The sequence below is a fragment of the Gracilinanus agilis genome, chromosome 6 (genome assembly GCF_016433145.1).
Source record: "Gracilinanus agilis isolate LMUSP501 chromosome 6, AgileGrace, whole genome shotgun sequence".
In the NCBI taxonomy this organism is placed as follows: Eukaryota; Metazoa; Chordata; class Mammalia; order Didelphimorphia; family Didelphidae; genus Gracilinanus; species Gracilinanus agilis.
Genome location: NC_058135.1, coordinates 41745927 through 41764192, shown reverse-complemented (window position 1 = coordinate 41764192; position 18266 = coordinate 41745927). Strand labels below are relative to the sequence as shown.

The following is an 18266-nucleotide window of genomic DNA, read 5'->3' as shown; positions in this document are numbered from 1 at the left end:
CTTTCTTTCTTTCTTTCTTTCTTTCTTCCTTTCTTTCTTTCTTTCTTTCTTTCTTCCTTTCTTTCTTTCTTTCTTTCCTTCTTTCTTTCTTCTCTTACCTTCTGTCTTAGAATCCATATGGATTTTAAGACAGAAAGGTAACAGTAGGACAGTTAGGGTTAAATGACTTATTGAGGGTCATATACCTAGAAAGTAACTGAGGTCACATTTGAACCCAAGTCCTCCCGACTCCAGCCCTGGTACTCTATCCATTGTGTTACCTAGCTGCCCACCCCCAACTATTCCTACTGAGAAAAATGAATCAAATGCTGGAGATATGATTACATTTCAGAGACTACCTAACTCTATTTCACAACACAGTTTTTCTTCAATCTTCCTTTCTTGCTACTTGTTGGTCAGGTTTTTCCACATTTGCCCCTTCTAGATAATGTTTTGCTTTTTTTTTTTTTTTAAGTGCTTTATGGCTACAAATTTCTGATGCCACCCACCTACCTCTTTAGTCTGGATTCATATTCTATCTTCTGTTTATTTATCTCCTGTTTTAGGCTGGAAACAAGACTGTGCAGGGCACTAGGGTTGCTTGGGTTCATCCCCAGAAAGGTTTCGGTGTGGTCACTGTAAAGTCTTCCATTCCTTTTCTCCCTGTTGTCTTTGTCATCTCCAGGATGGGAGGGTTCCTCGTGGGATGCTCTTTCTAGCACAGGATCTTCAAGATTTGCACCAGAGAAGTCGAGATCTGGACAGGTGGTAGTGGATGAATGACAGGAGCTGGAATTTTCAGAAAGTGACACTTCACAGAAGGAGGAAGACCAGGCAGCGCTGTCCATGCTCTGTTTGTCCTCCGAGTTGGTCTGAGAGAACTGTTGATGGACATTGTCATAGGTAGAGAGCCTGTTCGGTTGGTCCATGTCTCCTCCTGGATCTTTCTGTTTGGTATCTCTCAGCGTCACGTAGCCACTGGACAGCCAGCCTAAGCCCCGACTGTTCATCGGGTTTCCCAGAGTGTCTGTGCTCAAAATGCCCATGCGCACACCTCCATTCTGCACGCTGTATGTCCCCATTCTAGTACCTGCCCCTTTTAGGGAAGTTCTCCTGGTCTGCAGGCTCCCAGTGGAAGCGTACGGAATTTTCTCATTATTTTCTGCATTACTGTTGCTAAAGGAGCCATTGGTGACTATGCCGCTCCCTTTATTAAAGGCAGGATTTTTTTTCACCGTGAGAGCAGGGCTCCTGGAGACGTCAGATTTGTGTACATTATTTGGTGGGCTGTTGGTCTTGGTCCCCGCTAGAGTTATGGGGGACTCATTGTCCGTGCTAATTCTCTGAGGAGAATTATCCCAAGAGCACCTTCCGCTAGTGTCCTTAGTGTTCTTGTTCTTTTGGTTCTGTAGCTGGTCAGTCATCGATTTCTTCTGAATTTCATTGTTGTTGCCTAAAACCTCTGGTTGCTTGGTCTGAAGCTCTATCCCTTTGGGGAATAGTTGCTTGTGTTTGCCGATCATCACTGACATCAACTGTTGGACCGCAGAGGTTCCTGGGAGAAAATGGCAAATGAGCTCATGTGAGTAAAATAATTAAGAATGAATAATGGACCTTTCCTATGTTGAGTACCATTTACTCACTGCCAAGTTGTACAGAAAAGGAGAAAACCGTCATCCAGGCAGATTTGGGAAGCATTTGATATTTGTATTAGTCACCATCTCAACATTCCAAGGCTGAGACCAAGTAGGTGACTATCTGAACTGGAGAATGGCTAACCAAAGGGGAGTGCACCAACGTCATGGAATATTACCGTGACTTAAGAAATTTAGAAAACATGGAAAAATGTAATTCCCTGATGCCATGTGAAATAAACAGAGCCAAGAATGATATACACAAGGACAAGAGCAATGGAACTAGAAAGAATAACCACAAAACGGTTGGAAATGGATATTGCTAAATTAGAAAGAAAAGGTTTGGTTTTATTTATAAAGAAATAGGAAAAAATACCACCCCTTTCCCCCCAATCTTGTGCATAGGTGCAGAACACTAGATTTAAAGTCAGGTTTCCACCCACCCTTCCCCAAACTGATTAGTTTTGACAAACTTTTTTCTTTTTTTCCTTTAAAATAAAATGTTCCCAGGTATGGCTCTCTGGGAGGTATGTCAGGGAAGGATACAAGTGGAAACCCAGGCTTCTTTGGAATAAAGAGTTCTGATATTTGTGAAAGAAGATCTATTTCCACATTTTTCAAAAACTGCCTACTAAGGATTGATTCCAAGGCAGAAGAATGGTGACTTGACCACAGCCAAATAGCTAGGAAGTGGATGAGGTCAAATTAGAACCTAGGACCCATCTCTAGGCCTGGATCTCAATCCATTGAACCACCTAGCTGCCCCCAATTATTTCCAACATAATAAGATTATCACATTAGGAAACAATGAAAACAAATAGGCTAAATGCTGATTTTGCTTCTGTGTAGGAATTTGCTTAGAGAATGGCATTCTTTATAGACTTGAATTTTATTTTACTTTTTAATTTAAATTTTGAATATTTTCCCATAGTTACATATTTCATGTTCTTTCCCTCTCCCTCAGACCCCCTCCCCCCAAGCCCCGTTAGCCGATGCACAATTCCACTGGGTTTTACAATCATTGATTAAGACCTAATTCCATATTATTGATAGTTGGACTAGAGTTATTGTTTAGTGAATATAGACTTGAATTTTAAAATAGATTGTTTTGGGTATTTTATTTTAAATTGGTATTGATGCAATGCATAGGTAATATGAGATGTTCCCATAAACATTATTTTTTAAGTATTATTTAGAATAATTTTCCATTGTTATATGATTCATGATTTTTCCCACCCCTCTGCCCTCTCCCCTCCCAGAGCTGACAAACAGTTCCACTGGGTTATACCTGTATCATTTTTGAAATCTATTTCCATGTTATTCATATTTGCAGTAGAGTGATCTTTTAACATCGAAACCCTAATAATAATTTCCCCATCAAACCATGTGTTTTTCTTCTGCATTTCTGTTTCCACAATTCTTTCTCTGGATGTGGACACCTTCCTTTCTCATAAGTTCCTCTGGATAGTCCTGGATCATTGAATTGCTGCTAGTAAAAAAGTCTATCTCTGTATAATATTCTCCTGATTCTGTTACTTTCACTCTGCATCAATTCCTGAAGGTCTTTCCAGTTCACATGGAATTCCTCCAGTTCATTTTTCCCTATTATTTCTTTGGGGTACAAACCCAGCAGTGGTATAGCTGGATCAAAGGGCAGGCATTCTTTTAAAATCCTTTGGGCATAATTCTAAATTGCCCTCCAGAATGCTTGGACCAATTCACAATTCCACCAGCAATGTATTAGTGTCCCGATTTTGCCACATCCCCTCCAATATTTATTATTTTCCTTTACTGTCATATTGGCCAATCTCCTAGGTGTGAGGTGGTACCTCAGAGTTGTTTTGATTTGCATTTCTCTAATCAGGAGGGATTTAGGATACTTTTTCATGTGCTTATTGATAGTTTTGATTTCTTCATGTGAGAACAAACTGCTTATTTATGTCCCTTGACCATTTGTCTTTTGGGGAATGAGTTGATTTTTTGTAAATTTGACCGAGTTCCTTATATATTTGGGAAATTAAACCTTTGTTGCTTTTCTTCTAATTTTGGTTGCATTGCTTTTGTTCGCACAAAACCTCTTTAATTTGATACAGTCAAAATCATTCATTTTATATTTTGTAATGTTCTCTATCTCTTGCTTGTTCTTAAATTCCTTCCTTTCCCACAGATCTGACAGGTATACTATTCTATGTTCACCTAATTTATTTATGATTTCATTTTTTATATTTTAAGTCCTTTACCCATTTCAAATTTATCTTGAACTAGGATATGAGATGTTGATCTAAACCTAATTTTTCCCATATTGTTTTCCAATTTACCAGCAGTTTTTCTCAAATAGTGAGTTCTTGTCCCAAAAAGCTGGGATTTGGGGGGCAGCTGGGTGGCTCAGTGGATTGAGACACAGGCCTAGAGACGGGAAGTCCTAGGTCCAAATCTGGCCTCAGACACTTCCCAGCCGTGTGACCCTGGGCAAGTCATTGACCCCCACTGCCTAGCCCTTACCACTCTTCTGCCTTGGAACCAATACACAGTATTGATTCTAAGATGGAAGGTAAAGGTTTAAAAAAAAAAAAAAAAAAAGAATGTGCCTTCCAAAAGCTGGGATTTGGGGGTTTATCGAACTCTAGCTTGCTGAGGTCATTTACCCCATGTCTATTCCACTTGATCCTCCTTTCTGTCTCTTAGCCAGTACCATACCGTTTTGATGACCGCTGCTTTATAGTATAGTTTAATATCTGGTACTGCTAGGCCCCCTTCCTTCACATTTTTTTTTCATTATTTCCCTTGATATTCTTGATCTTTTGTTCTTCCAGATGAACTCTGTTATATTTTTTCTAGTTTTATAAAAAAGTTTCTTTGTAGTTTGATAGGTATAGCACTGAATAAGTAGATTAATTTAGATAGGACTGTCATTTTTTATTATATTAGCTCATCCTACCCAGGAGCAATTAATGTTTTTCCAGTTATTTAGATTTAGTTTTAATTGTTTGGAAAGTGTTTTGTAGTTGTGTTCATATAATTCCTGTGTTTGTCTTGGCAGATAGATTCCTAAATATTTTATATTGTTTGGAGCGATTTTAAATGGAATTTCTCTTTCTAACTCCTGCTGCTGAGTTTTGTTGGAAATATACAGAAATGTTGATGATTTATGTGGGTTTATCTTGTACCCTGCAACTTTGCTAAAGCTCTTATTTTCACTAGCCTTTTAGTTGATTTTCTAGGATTCTTTAAGTAGACCATCATATTATCTGCAAAGAGTGATAGTTTAGTCTCTTCATTGCTTACTTTAATCCTTCCAGTTTCGTTTTCTTCTCTAATTGCCACCATTAGCATTTCTAGTACAATATTAAATAATAGAGATGATAACAGTCATCCTTGCTTCACTCCTGATCTTATTGGGAAGTCTACTAACTTATCCCCATTGCAAATGATACTTGCTGATGGTTTTAAGTATATACTGTTTATTATTTTTAGGAAAGGCCCATCTATTCTGATACTTTCTAGTGTTTTCAATAGAAATGGGTGCTGTATTTTGTCAAAGGTTTTTTCTGCATATATTTAGATAACCTTGTGATTTCTGTTGATTATTGATATGGTCAGTTATGTGGATGGTTTTCCTAATATCTAAACTATCCTTGCATTTTTTGGTATAAATCCCACCTGGTCATAGTGAATAATCCTTGTGATAATTTGCTGTAGTCTTTTTGCTAGTATTTTATTTAAGAATTTTGTATCTAAAATGAATTGGTAAGACTCCTTCTTTGCTTATCTCATATATTTTAAATAGTGTTAAATATACAAAAGAGGTCCCCATGTTTATATCCTGCAATTCCATATGCCATGCAGAAAGGGTTTTGGTGAAGATTATGGCAGACAAAGAATCAAGGCTTTTGAAAGTAAGGAAAAGTTTGTATGTGTGTGACAAGACCATTTGGTGATAGTGAAGAATTGGGAAAACAGATGTCCATCAATTGGAGAATGGCCACAATAAAATAAAATTATAGTACATGAATATAATGGGATATTTTCAAGTGGTAAACAAAACAAAACAAGACAAAACAGACCAGTTACATGGTCTGAAGTAGAGTTTATCAACTGGCCTGGATTATTTCAGAGAGATTTGGAGGCTGCAGAGATGCCATCTCGACCAGTTTGGTGTCTTGAATTGAGCTATTTAAGTCAGTTTTGAGAGTCTTATCTGGCCATTTCAAGAAGGTTTAAGATGGTGATGGCAAACCTATGACACGCGTGTCAGCACTGACATAGAGCCTTTTTCCATGACATGCGGCTGCATACAGAGAAGGATGGGGCCGCATGACGAGGATGAAACATTTGCTGTAGTGTAGTGTGGTCACTCTGTGCACAATAGATGACAAATCTACCTATGTTAATTTACCTATTTTGGTTTATTAAATACAGCTATATATTACAATTATACATTTTTGTTATTTAAACTTATAAATATCACAAAATTATGTGTTTTTTTCTCAAAGTGACACACTACCCGAGTTATGCTCGGTTTTTTGGCGAATTTTGACACACTAAGCTCAAAAGGTTGCCGATCACTGATTTAAGGGCTTGGGCTGATCTACCATGGGTGAACTTAAGGCCTTACCCAGGGAACTTTAGGAAGCTTTGGGGGCTAGTTCTGACCTTGTAGGGTAATCCAAGCTCAGAGTTAGCTTGAGCAGACCTCAGTGGAGGCCATCTCTGACAGACTCAACAGGCTATGCTGGGCTAACTCAGGGAGTCACAAATTGCAATAAATACTAAAAGTCTTTGCTGAAAGGACTCTCTAAAGATAGTCCAACCTGGGTTATCCCTGAAACAAAGGACAGGAGGGAGCCTAGCTAGAGTGTTCCAGTCGGCTTTTCTATTAGAGAAGAAACAGAAGCCATCTCCAATTACTGAGACACAGATTGAGTTCTGCCTCCGAGAATGGGGTATCCCAGACCAGGACATAGTAGGTAAAATGAGACTGATTTAGAAAAAGGAGAAGAAAGATGAGGCTGGGTCTTGCCAGGAAGATATCCATTATTAAAAGCTTCAAAGTTTGACCAAGAAAAGCCAGATTGAAAAGACTATAGCAGTGATTCCCAAAGAGGGCACCACCGCCCCCTGGTGGGTGCCACAGAGATCCAGGGTGGCAGTGATGGCCACAGGTACATTTATCTTTCCTATCATTGCTATTAAAATTTTTTTAAATTAATTTCCAGGGGGCTAAGTAATATTTTTTCTGGAAAGGGGAAGGTAGGCCAAAAAAGTTTGGGAACCACTGATCTATATCATGAGTATCTCCAAGATACAGAGACAAGTCAATGATTTATAGAACAAAGTAGCTTCAACAACAGGGTCATGGTGCCATGATTGGAGAGCTCACCATTAATATTCCATCATGAATATATCATGAAGAATATGGGAGAGGATTAAACATAAAATTTGAAATCTTTATTAGTCAATTAATCAGTATGCATTTACTAAGCAGCTACTATGTGGAAGGCAAAAAAAAAATTAAAAATTAAAAAAAATTTGGTAAACTCCAGTGCTTTCTAATCACTACCAAAATCAAATATAAAATCCTCTATTTGAAATTTAAAGACCTTCACAATCAGGCTCCTCACTCATACCTTTCTAGTCGTCTTAGAGCTTGCTCTTAACCATGTACTGTGTGATCCAAGGACTTTGGTCTCCTTGCTGGTCCTCCCAACTCCAAGTAGTTTCATTGATTGGTTGTCCCCCATGCATGAGATTCTGTCTCTCTCCTCACTTCTACCTCTTAAGCTTCCCTGACTTCCTTCAAAAACTCTAAAATCCTTATTTCTGTGAGTTTTTTCTGATTCCTTTTAAATGTTAGTCTCTTCTCTCTATTGATTATCTCCAATTTATCCTTCATATATCCTATTTGTTCATAGTTATTTTTGTTATCTCCCCTATTAGACTGTGAGCTCCTTGAAAGGAGGATGGTTTTTTTATTTTAATTTTTTGCCATTCTTTGAAGCCCCAATACTTAGTATAGTACATAGAAGATACTTAGTAAAGGCATATTGATAAATTAACTAATAAAGATCCCAAGTACAATACTTCATCATATTCTAAAATATGTTATTTGGGTTTTGTTAAGTTCAAAATTTTTTGAAATGTTAAAAAAATAAAAAACGTGGCAGGCTCCTGTTCCATGGCTCCATTTAAAATCTCTGTTACTAGAGTGGAAATACACCAAAAAACCTTCTTCTTTCTTTAAAGAAATATTAAGAAATAATAATTTTCTAACCTAAAACACTTTTAATACTTTTCCGTTTAGGGAAATGGGAACAGCAAAAGCTAAGGTCTTCCTTTGAAATGAAGTAAGGGTGATGGACAACTCTTATGTATACAATATCATTGCTTTTCTACCCATTTGAAGTGATCAACTCATAACCCACCTAAGACAGTGTCCTCTTTTGCACTCAAAGTTAAAATAAGTATCATGGGAAAGTACTCTTTTCCATCCTTAAAGGGTGTTTTCCAAGAAGGAACTGAGTAGCTAAGGAAATATTAACAACAAAATGTACTTTGACACATGACATTTTCCTTGTTTAAGATTTTTATCAATATAACCTAAAACTTTCTAGAGGCAGAGAATCATGTTTGAGGGTATGGAGGACTAAGGCAATTTGGATCTCTCCCTCTCTCTCTCTCAGTTGGAAATGACTTGAATATTAATTTTAATATGTATTAATTATTTTAATATTATTTCTAGAAGGCCTATGCTTAAATCAGAGTAAATTATTGTATTGATTTTTTTCCTTTAGTACTATCTAGGTAAAAATTCCCTTCCCTGGCCTCTTTTCCCTTATATTTGTTGTATTCCCAGCAAAACCTTTGAGATCAGGGTCAGCTAAAATACTACATTTTATTATTTGTATGCCCAGTACCTAATATCAGCCTCTGAAAATCATTAGCATTTAGTAAATGTTTGTTGAATAATTCATTAGCTTGTACTACTCTAATTAGGCCATATCTGGAATTCTATATTCAGATTATCGTCTTATAAAAGGAAGAAGGACAAGCTAGATCATATTGAGAGGAAGGCAAATAAATGGGAAGAGTGGAGACCATGCCGTAGGAAAATCAGTTGAAGAAACTGGGAATGTTTAGTATGAATAAGAGAGGGCCTACCAGGAAACAGTACACCGTTTTAAAAAGTAAGTAGGTTTAGACTTATTCTGATTGGAATAATGAATGGAATTTGGAGAGATTCAATGTGAGGAAAGATCACAAGCTTCCCAACAATTGGAGACAACCAAAATAGAATGGGCTACCTTGGAAGATAGCAATTTATCATCCCTGGAACCCTTCAAGTGAAGGCAAAATCTTTTGAAAAGCTAAGGAGTTTCTCTTAGGGTGTAGAAATGGATAGAGAGATGGACGTGGGATCAGGAAAATCTGTCAAAATCAGCCTCAGACACTTACTAGCTGTGTGACCTTGGGCAAGTTACTTTACTGCCATTCCATTTCCTCTTCTGTAAAAGTAATAATAATATATAATATTATAATAATATATAATATTATAATAATAATAATAATAATAATAGCTCCTACTACCAGGAATAAAGATCAAGTGAAATATTGATAAAGAATTTTCAAACCTACAGCACCATATAAATGTTACCTATTATTCTCATTATTCAATTAAGATATCTTCTGGTATCCTGTCCAACTCCAAGAGTGTAGATCTTTGTAAAATATGGTATACCAAATTTCCCAACTGCTTAACTCCCAAAGAGAATTTTTTTTCAATGAAGCAAACAGTCAATAAATGGAATAACTTTTGATTCACCCACAGCTGAAAATCACATAGGACCAAACCCATCCAGAATATTGAGAAAAAGTTTGGCAAAAGCTTTAGAAATAGGTGGGATTCTCTCTTACTCACCCTCCATAACGGTTCTAGAATCTTCTACTCGGGGACGCAGGATACTAGAACCAAAGGCAGTGGCCAAGTTCTGTATACTCGTTTTGTTAGCACTGGAGTAGCACTGGACTTCATCCAAGAAGCTGTTTGAGGTCACAAAATAAGCAGGATACAGAGGGATTAATGTTGTCAGAGGAAGATCATGGGATCATGAGCCAAATGCCCTCTGGCTCGTTTCTATTTCCACGTTATCCATGGACAAAGCACTAGGGGAAGTACAGTATTAGGTGATGTCTGAGTTAACAGAATTTTTGGAGAAATAAATTAAACAGAGAAAATGTGCCTGACTATTACTGGATTAGCTTAATGAGGTCATATTCTATTTATCCCAACCTGCCTAGTCAACTGGGCCTGAGAGTGTGGCACACAGTCAGGAGGACAAAGGCTTAATTTAGTCGAACTTCTGACACATCTTGACCTTGGGAAAATCACAATTTCTGGATATTCCAGGAAACTCTTTAAGGCCAGAAGCTACAGAAGGCAGCTATAGGGGGCTCAGTAGATTGAGAGCCAGGACTAGAGATGGGAGGCTCTGGGTTTAAATTTAGCCTCAGACATTTCCTACAGGTGTGATCCTAGGCAAGTCACTTGACCTCATTTGTCTAGTCTTTACAACTCTTCTGCCTTGGAACCAATACTTGAATGGATTCTAAAAAAGAAGGTAAGTGTTTTTTTTTATTTGTTTTTTGTTTTTTAAAAGCAGAGGTTAAAGTCAGCTTAAATCTATTTAACAACAGCAACAAAAAAGGCAAAACTAGATTCCTCTGCTGGGAAGACAAAGAATCTTTGCTTCAACTTATTTACAAAATTTATAGCAGTGATTGCATACTGTATAGATGTTTCCATTCATCTGATATTTTACAATGAAAGATATATAGTTAAATGCTACATTTACAATGAATATAAAGATCTTAGGATGCTGTTGTTCATGGAATTTCCTATCCTAAATTCTAGACACAATCTACGTACTTAAACCCTGCTCAAGCCATACTTTCAGCATATTTTTGTTTGCAGTGCAACTACCCAAGTAACATTCTTGTGAAAAATCAATTTAAAAAACCTCAAGTTAAAAAAACAACAACAACACAACTAAGTGGTAGTTTTCAAAATGTGCCAAGAAAGTATTATTTAAGAAAATACTGCAGTGAAGTGTTATTTTACTTCCCTTGGTGGAGAGGGGGGAAGGATTGAACCCCAAAGGAGATCTAACCTCTGGCACTAACAGCATTAGGGGGTGAGTTTCACTGGTCTGGGACATACTTGTCAAACCAAAAAGCAGATTTCCTGTGGTGAGCTCAGGAAGGATAGAGACTTCCCATCAAGCAGAGACACAAGTCTGTTGGATTTTGATTTTTAATAGAACAGGGACCAGGAAAGCAGGACCTAATGATCCCTCTGCCCTTTGGGGTTTAAGTAAGCAGGAGATATCAGAAAACTGGCTAATGGTGGCCAGCTACTCACGGTATCATTGCTCTTTTGATTCTTTGATGTCTGTCCTTCCTTTCAGAAACAAAATTCAGATTGTTGACCTACTAAGAATAGGCGTGGGTTTAGATTTAGACCATTTAGGTTGGTTTTACCCTACTGAGAATGGGTTGCTGCCATTACAAGAGGAATCTGAGGTTGGCACCTAGATGGTGTAAATGGCTGGTTGAGGAGCTAATGGGGCAGAGCTACCAGCTGTGGGATTAGGACTGACCATTTCTGAGAGGGAACCTTCCTTAGGAGTGAGCCTGCTCTGGCCCTTGGGGGACCAAAGTCAGCTGTGGCCTGAGCCTAGAGGGCTAGAAGGTCATCCCTCACTGAGCAGAGATGTGTTCCTCATGCTAAATAATTTAGCGCTAAATTATTTCCGATCCTTGATCTAATTGTTCTATAACTTTCCATTTGCCCTCGTAGAGTGTAGGGGCAGCAAGGTGGCACGGTGGATTGAGTGCCAGGCCTGGAATCAGGAAGACTGTTCAAATGTGACCTCAGACGCTTACTAGCTATACACTCCTAGGAAAGTCATTTAACCCCAATTGCCTCAGTTTTCCTCATCTGCAAAATATGTTGGAGGAAGAAATGGTGAGCCATTTCCAGTATATTTGCCAAGAAAATTCCAAAGGGTCAGACATGACTGAAAAACAATTGAACATCAACAACTGAGTATTCTTAATTGTGACATGTACAGTGTATGTTCCAAATTATAGATTTATAATGACAACAGAAAGGGGTATTCCTCATCATGAAATCTTTTTTTACAACTAGAGATGAATTACTGAATTTTTTTTCCTATCAATGTATCTTGCAATAATAGTGAAGCTGCATTTAATCATCCCAATAAATGCAGGAATAGGTACAGGAATACAAAATAAAAGAAGTATGGAACTGGAAGGGACCTCAGAGAACATCTAGTTCAATCTCCTTGTTTTACAGATGAGACACTGAAAGATTCTCAGAGGTTAAGTGACTTTCTTAAGCTCACACCATATATTAGTGATAGGGCTAACAAAGTAAATTTATGACCAACAATATTTATGACCATTTTTTGGTTCCACTTTTATTCAGCAACACAGACAGAGATAAATGTTCCAGTGACCTGGCGAGGGTGAGAGATGTCAGTCTGCCCTGCCTCTCTCAATGAAGACTTTTTATTTTCGGGTTCCCACTGGGTTGTCTCCCACGTCTAAGTAAAGCATGATACATTCACAGGCAGAGCTCATTGCCTCTCCCTCAAGTATTACCATTTAAAAAAAAGTTTTTACCTGCATAAGTATTTGAGGAAATTGTAATTAACCACTGGCAAATTTTTCACCTGCTTCACCAGTTCCTTAACTCCCTGTGTAAGAAAGAAAAAAAAGGGAATAAATGATCTATTTTCCAGGAAAAAAAAATACCTATGTTAAAATATATAGGGAATAAGTGTATTATATTTCTTATTCCATTTCCAGAAGGCTCTATTTTGAAAAAAATTGGGTATTGCCTTTGACATTATTGTAGATCTGGAAGAACCTACGAAACACTGGTTTCAGACCAGTTCAGAAGAAATAAAGGCAAACTGAGGTAAGACTCCATGTGGGGGTGAGGGGCACGGGAAGAAGCTTTGATGAAATGAGTGTTATCTACAACCTGCGGGAAACCAGTACAGCGAATCGAGTGACGAGCAAGCATCATCTGTGAGCTCCAGGAAAGGCAACCTTGGCCTCTCGTCTTCTCAGAGGCTGCCACATACAATGAGAGAAGCTGCTGTATGTTAGGCTGGATCCTACACAGTTGGTTTGGGGTTGTTTTTTGTTTTTTGGGGTTTTTTTGCAGGGAAAGGAAGGGAAGAAGGAGCTCTAGGGAAGCTAGAGAGATACTTCACATCAGCTTGATACTGGTGGTGTTTTCTGTATTGTGTGTATGAGACTTTGCCCTTTTGAGACTGCAGCAAACTTATAGATAGAACAGAGATAATAAGATAGAACAGATAATATATGTATATACATATTTATATATCAATATATTATATATCAAAATATATAATCTAAAAATAAATCTATAACGATAAATACATATATAATGATGGATAAATAATATATTTATATAATATAATAAGATAAATAAGATAATCAGATAGAACTGAAATAATAAGATAGAAGGGTCTGGCCATTTTAGGAGTAACTAAATCATTCTACATCTAGTAAGAGATCTGAAGGTTTGATTAACTCACTTATATTTAAAAAGTCTAGTGAAGAAGATCAGAGCAGAAACTGCCTCCTTATGTTTTTTTCTTTACCTGAGAAGCCTAGGTCTTTAAACAAAAAATCAAACACTGGGGAGCCCTGAACACCAGAGATATTTGGCAATTGTTGGACAAGTGGCTCCTGTCTGTTTCATGGCTTGGTCTGCAGAGAGGAAGATTTAGGAAATGAACTGGATGATCACCATGTTAGACAGGGACCAATTCTGATCTAGGAAGAGTTCTCAAAAGAAGAGGCTGTAAATTGAAAAAGTTTTGTACAAATAAAATTAATGTTCCCAAGATTAGAAGGAAAGCAAAAAGGTGGAAAAAAATTTTATAGACAGTTTCTCAGGGAGAGGTCTCATATCTAGAATAGAGAACTTTGTCTAACATATAAGAATATGAGTCATTCCCCAATTGATAAATGGTCAAAAGATATGAACAGACAGTTTTTGGATGAAAAAATCAATGTTACATATAACTATATGAAAAAATGCTCTAATTCATTATTGATTAGAAAAATACAAACCAAAATAACTCTGAGATATTATATCACATCTATCGGACTGGCTAAAATGACAAAAGGACAAAATGATAAATGTTGGAGGGGATGTAGAAAAATAAGACATTAATACATTGTGGAACTGTGAACTGATCCAACCATTTTGAAGAGCAATCTAGAATTATACTCAAAAGAGTTATAAAACTGTGAATCCCTTCTGATCCAGTGATACCTCTATTAGGCTTATTTCCTAAGGTGATCAAGGGAAAAGGAAAACAAATTATATGTTCAAAATATTTATAGCAGTTCTCTTTGTGGTGGCAAAGAACTGGAAAATGAAGGGATGTCCATCAATTAGAGATTGGCTGAACAAGTTGTGGCATAAAATTGTAATGTGATACTACTGTGCCATGAGAAATGACAAATTAGATGATCACCAAAAAAAAAAAAAAAAAAAAAACCAGGAAAGGCTTATATGAAGCAATGCAAAGTGAAGTAGGCAGAATCAGGAGAAAGCCAGACACAGTAACGGTAATAATGTATGATTAACTGTGAATGACTTAACTATTTTCAACGAGGCAAGAATCCAGGATATCTCCAAGAGACTCATGATGAAAAAGGACATCTACCGCCTTAGAAGGAACAGAGGGAATACAGATGTATGCTTCAGCATGCCATTCTTCACTTTATTTCCTCCATGAATTTTCCTTTAGTGTAAGCAATTACGTCTTGTTTCACAACATGACAAAAGGGAAATCTGTATTATATGATAATATTTGTACAACCTGTATAACATTTCTGGATGACAAATATGATTTTATGGGGCTGGAATGATTGAAAGTTATGCTGACTCCAATTACCCATTCTTACCAGTCCTGTTTATAAATCAGAGTTGGGGGAGGTATCACACAGTCTGCACTATTTTGTATTTCTTTTGTATTTGTATTTTGTATTTCTTTGTATTTTGTATATTCTAATATATAAAATATATATTTTGTATATACTTACTATACATCAAGTAATAAGTCATCTCTTCTATTTGTTAGATCTTGCCTACCTCAAACTGGGGAAGTGCTAAGATGAAATGGTCCATCCTCTTTTCCTGACATGGACCTATCTGAATTGTCTATCTCATTATGAAAGTCAACAATAAAAGCTGGCCCCATTTTGAATCTCTTGCTGATCTCCAGTGAATTTACCCTTTTAATTTATGATATTGGTATAGTTTTCTTATTTTTAAATTGTTAATGAAAAGCTTCTTTATTATTTTTTAAGTTCCTAGTTTTATTTATTAATTCATTGGGGTTTGTTTTTGTTTTTGTTTTTGTTTTCAGGTTTGTTAATCTCCTATTTGATTATAGAGTGCTATTTTGGTATTAAATAGGATAGTTTTAATTTGTTCACTTTCTGGATTTTTTAGTAGCATGCTCAATTCATTGTTCCATTTTCTCTCTTTTTTTATTATGAAGACATAGAGATGTAAATTTTCTCTCTATATGTAGAGATATAAAATCTCCCCTCTGTACTGCTATGGACAACTGCCAAAAAGTTTCTGTTTTGTGTCATTATTGTCATTGTCTTGAGTGAAATCACTGTTTCCAAGATTTGTTATTTGGATACCTATTCTTTAGGATCGAGCAATTTACTTTTTAATTAATTTTAATCTTCATATCAAAGTACTTTTATTGAACATAATTTTATTGTATTATGATATACAAAACATACATTTACTATTTTTGCTTTTCTATATTTGTGATTCTTTCCCCCTCCTAATGTATGGCTAGTTTTTGTGAAGATTCTATGCAGAGCAGAGAATAGGTATACTCCTTTCTACTTCCACTCAATATTTTCCAGAGGACTACCATTTTTAATTTTTCTAATCTATCCATGCCCTTTATTTATTTTTGGGTGAGATTTTTTTCAGTCTGAAAGGGTTAAACTAAAGTCCTCCACTATTATAGTTTTACTGTTTACTATTCTCTATAACTCATTTAATTTTTTTCTTAAGAATTTAGATACTATGTAATTTCCTGCACATATATTTACTATTGATATGAATTCACTGTCTATGGCACCTCTCAGCAAATTATAATTTCTCTATTTGTAATTAAGACTTACTGTTCTTTGTTTGAGATCGTGATTGCCATTTCTGTATTTACTTCAACTAAAACATAATACTCCAGCCTGCTATTTTAACTTTGTTTCTATTTCAAGTAGGGTTTTTTTTTAAACAGCATGTTGTTCATTTCTGGTTTCTAATGCATTTTTTGCTATCCTCTTCTAATGTATATGTGAATTCTATTCACAGGTGTGATTAAAAATTTAGTATTTCCCTCCATGTCTTCTCCTATGATTTTTCCTTCTCTTGGTTTCCTACCCTTTCCTTAAGAGTTTGTTTTGCTTCTGACTAATCCTTTTAAATATTTCTTCTCTTGTACTCCTTCATTTCTTTTAAGCCCTTTCCGTTCTCGTTCCCTTTTGGGTGAAATGTTTATATCCAGTTGTATATGAGTAGATTCTTCCCACCTTTGCCCAGCTAAGATGAAAGTGAGGTTCAAGTACACTTTCTCTCTCCAACCCCTCTTTTTCATTGTATAAACTTGCTGAACACTCCAATTATATGTAATAATTTCTTTCATTTTCCTTCTCTCATTACTCACTTCCAATTTATTCCTCTTCCCCTCTCTTTCCATTAATATGGAATAAAATCACTCCTAGGCCTTTTGTCTAATTAAATTGCTTCTATGGCTCTTGATGATGATAGAATTCTGTGGGAATGTATGTGTCATCTCCCCATATAAGAATGTCAATACTCTATATATTTAATCCTTTATGATTGTTCCTTCATGACTACCTTTCTATGTTTCTCTTGACTCCTATAATTTGTTTATCAAATTTTCTACTCAGTTCTGGTCTTTTCATCAGGAATGCTTGAAAGTGCTTTGTTTCACTAAAGATCAATTTTTCCCCTACAGGATTACGCTCAGTTTTGTTGTGTAAATTATTCTTGGTTCTAACCTAGATCTTTTTCCTTCTAGAACATTATATTCCAGCCTCTGTTCTTTATAATTCTGGTTGCTAAATCATGTTTGATATTGATTGTGGCTCCTTAGTTTTTGAATTCTTTCTTTCTGGTTGTTTGTAAACTTTTTTTTTAATCTAGAAGTTTTGGATTTTATAATATTCTTGGGAGTTTTCATTTGGGGTGTTCCTTTTAAGAGGTGAAAGGTAGATCCTCTCCATTTTGTTTTTATTCTCTTGGTCTAAAACATCTGGGCAGTTTAAAAAAATTCTTGAAATAAGATTTCTTTTTGAGGTCATGTATCTCAGATAGTCTAGTAGTTTTTAAATTACATCTCCTCAATCTGTAGATTTTGCTATGAGATATTTCACATTTTCTCCTACTTTGACTTTGCTTATTGCTTATTGATATTGCTTATATCTCATGAAATAATTTACTTCTATTTGGCTTGTTTTTGTTTTTAGAAAGTTATACTCTAGGGTAAAGTTTTGTGTTTTTTTGTTCCAAGTTTTTAATTTATCTTTTCATACCTTTTTTTCATAGCTCTTATTTCTGCTCCCATTTTTTCTTCTTATTTGATTTTAAAAATAATTTAGTTCTTTTTAAAAAAAACCTTTTGCTTTATGTCTTCTAGGAATTCTACTTGGACTTGTCTCTGAGATTTGCTTCCATGTCATTTATTTTCTGTGTTAGTGTCTTGAGTATCAATTTCACCATAATAGCCCCTTGAGAACAATTTGTTTCAATGGCCATGAAGATAGCAAAGCAGGTGTTGTGGAGCACTTAGAGCTTGGTTAGATACTGAAGAAGCCCAAGTCATCCACTGCATTTCAAGCCATCACCAGTCTTCTTGACTTTTGTCTTGCCACCCAACTTTGATGACTATGGAAGAGAGAGTGAGGCTGAAGACTTTCTGCAACTCTGCCTCACTTACATATAATTTATGTATGAGTCAAAGACATCACCATGAAGTCATTTTGTTCCTCTTCAAGTATGAAGGACAATAACCAACTGATAACTTTTTGTGATGGGATTCTTTTTTTATGTTTGCTCATTCTTCTAGTCTACCTCTTGACTTTATGTTAGGACCAGACTGTGAACTTACAGAAGGTGGAGGGATGTCTGGGATGAGCTTCTGTCCTTTTGGGTCTTTTTGATGCCTTCTTGAGATATTGATTGTTGTGCTTTTTTAGGATCTCATGGACAACTCAGTCTGAGGACATGTAAGTTTTCGGAGCTCCCAAAGTGATGCCATGAAGTCTTCTTACTGCCCTTCTAATTGGAGTTTTGCAAGTTCCTGACCCTGATTTTGGTCTGAGCAAGATGACAGTCAAGTTTGATCCTGGTTGGAAGTTTCAGAAGATTGCTGTCAGAATGAGGCACTGTCAGCTCACTAAAAGGCTCTGTAGGTTCAGAGCAATGGAACTTGGAATCTCTTGTGGCCTGGGATTCCCATCCTGGTTATTCCA

At 36.3% G+C, this 18266-nt stretch overlaps 1 protein-coding gene across 1 annotated transcript in view; it reads right to left on the bottom strand.

The window, feature by feature from the left end:
* Nucleotides 1-136: 136 nt before the first annotated feature.
* Nucleotides 137-18266, bottom strand: part of ARHGAP24 (Rho GTPase activating protein 24) — a 107338-nt gene continuing 89208 nt past the window's right edge. The window contains exons 7-9 of the mRNA XM_044682119.1: nucleotides 12315-12388; nucleotides 9529-9650; nucleotides 137-1534 (exon numbers count right to left, since the gene is read on the bottom strand). Coding sequence (XP_044538054.1) covers nucleotides 489-1534; nucleotides 9529-9650; nucleotides 12315-12388 — 1242 coding nt within the window. The 3' untranslated portion in view covers nucleotides 137-488. The remainder of the gene's footprint in view (nucleotides 1535-9528; nucleotides 9651-12314; nucleotides 12389-18266) is intronic.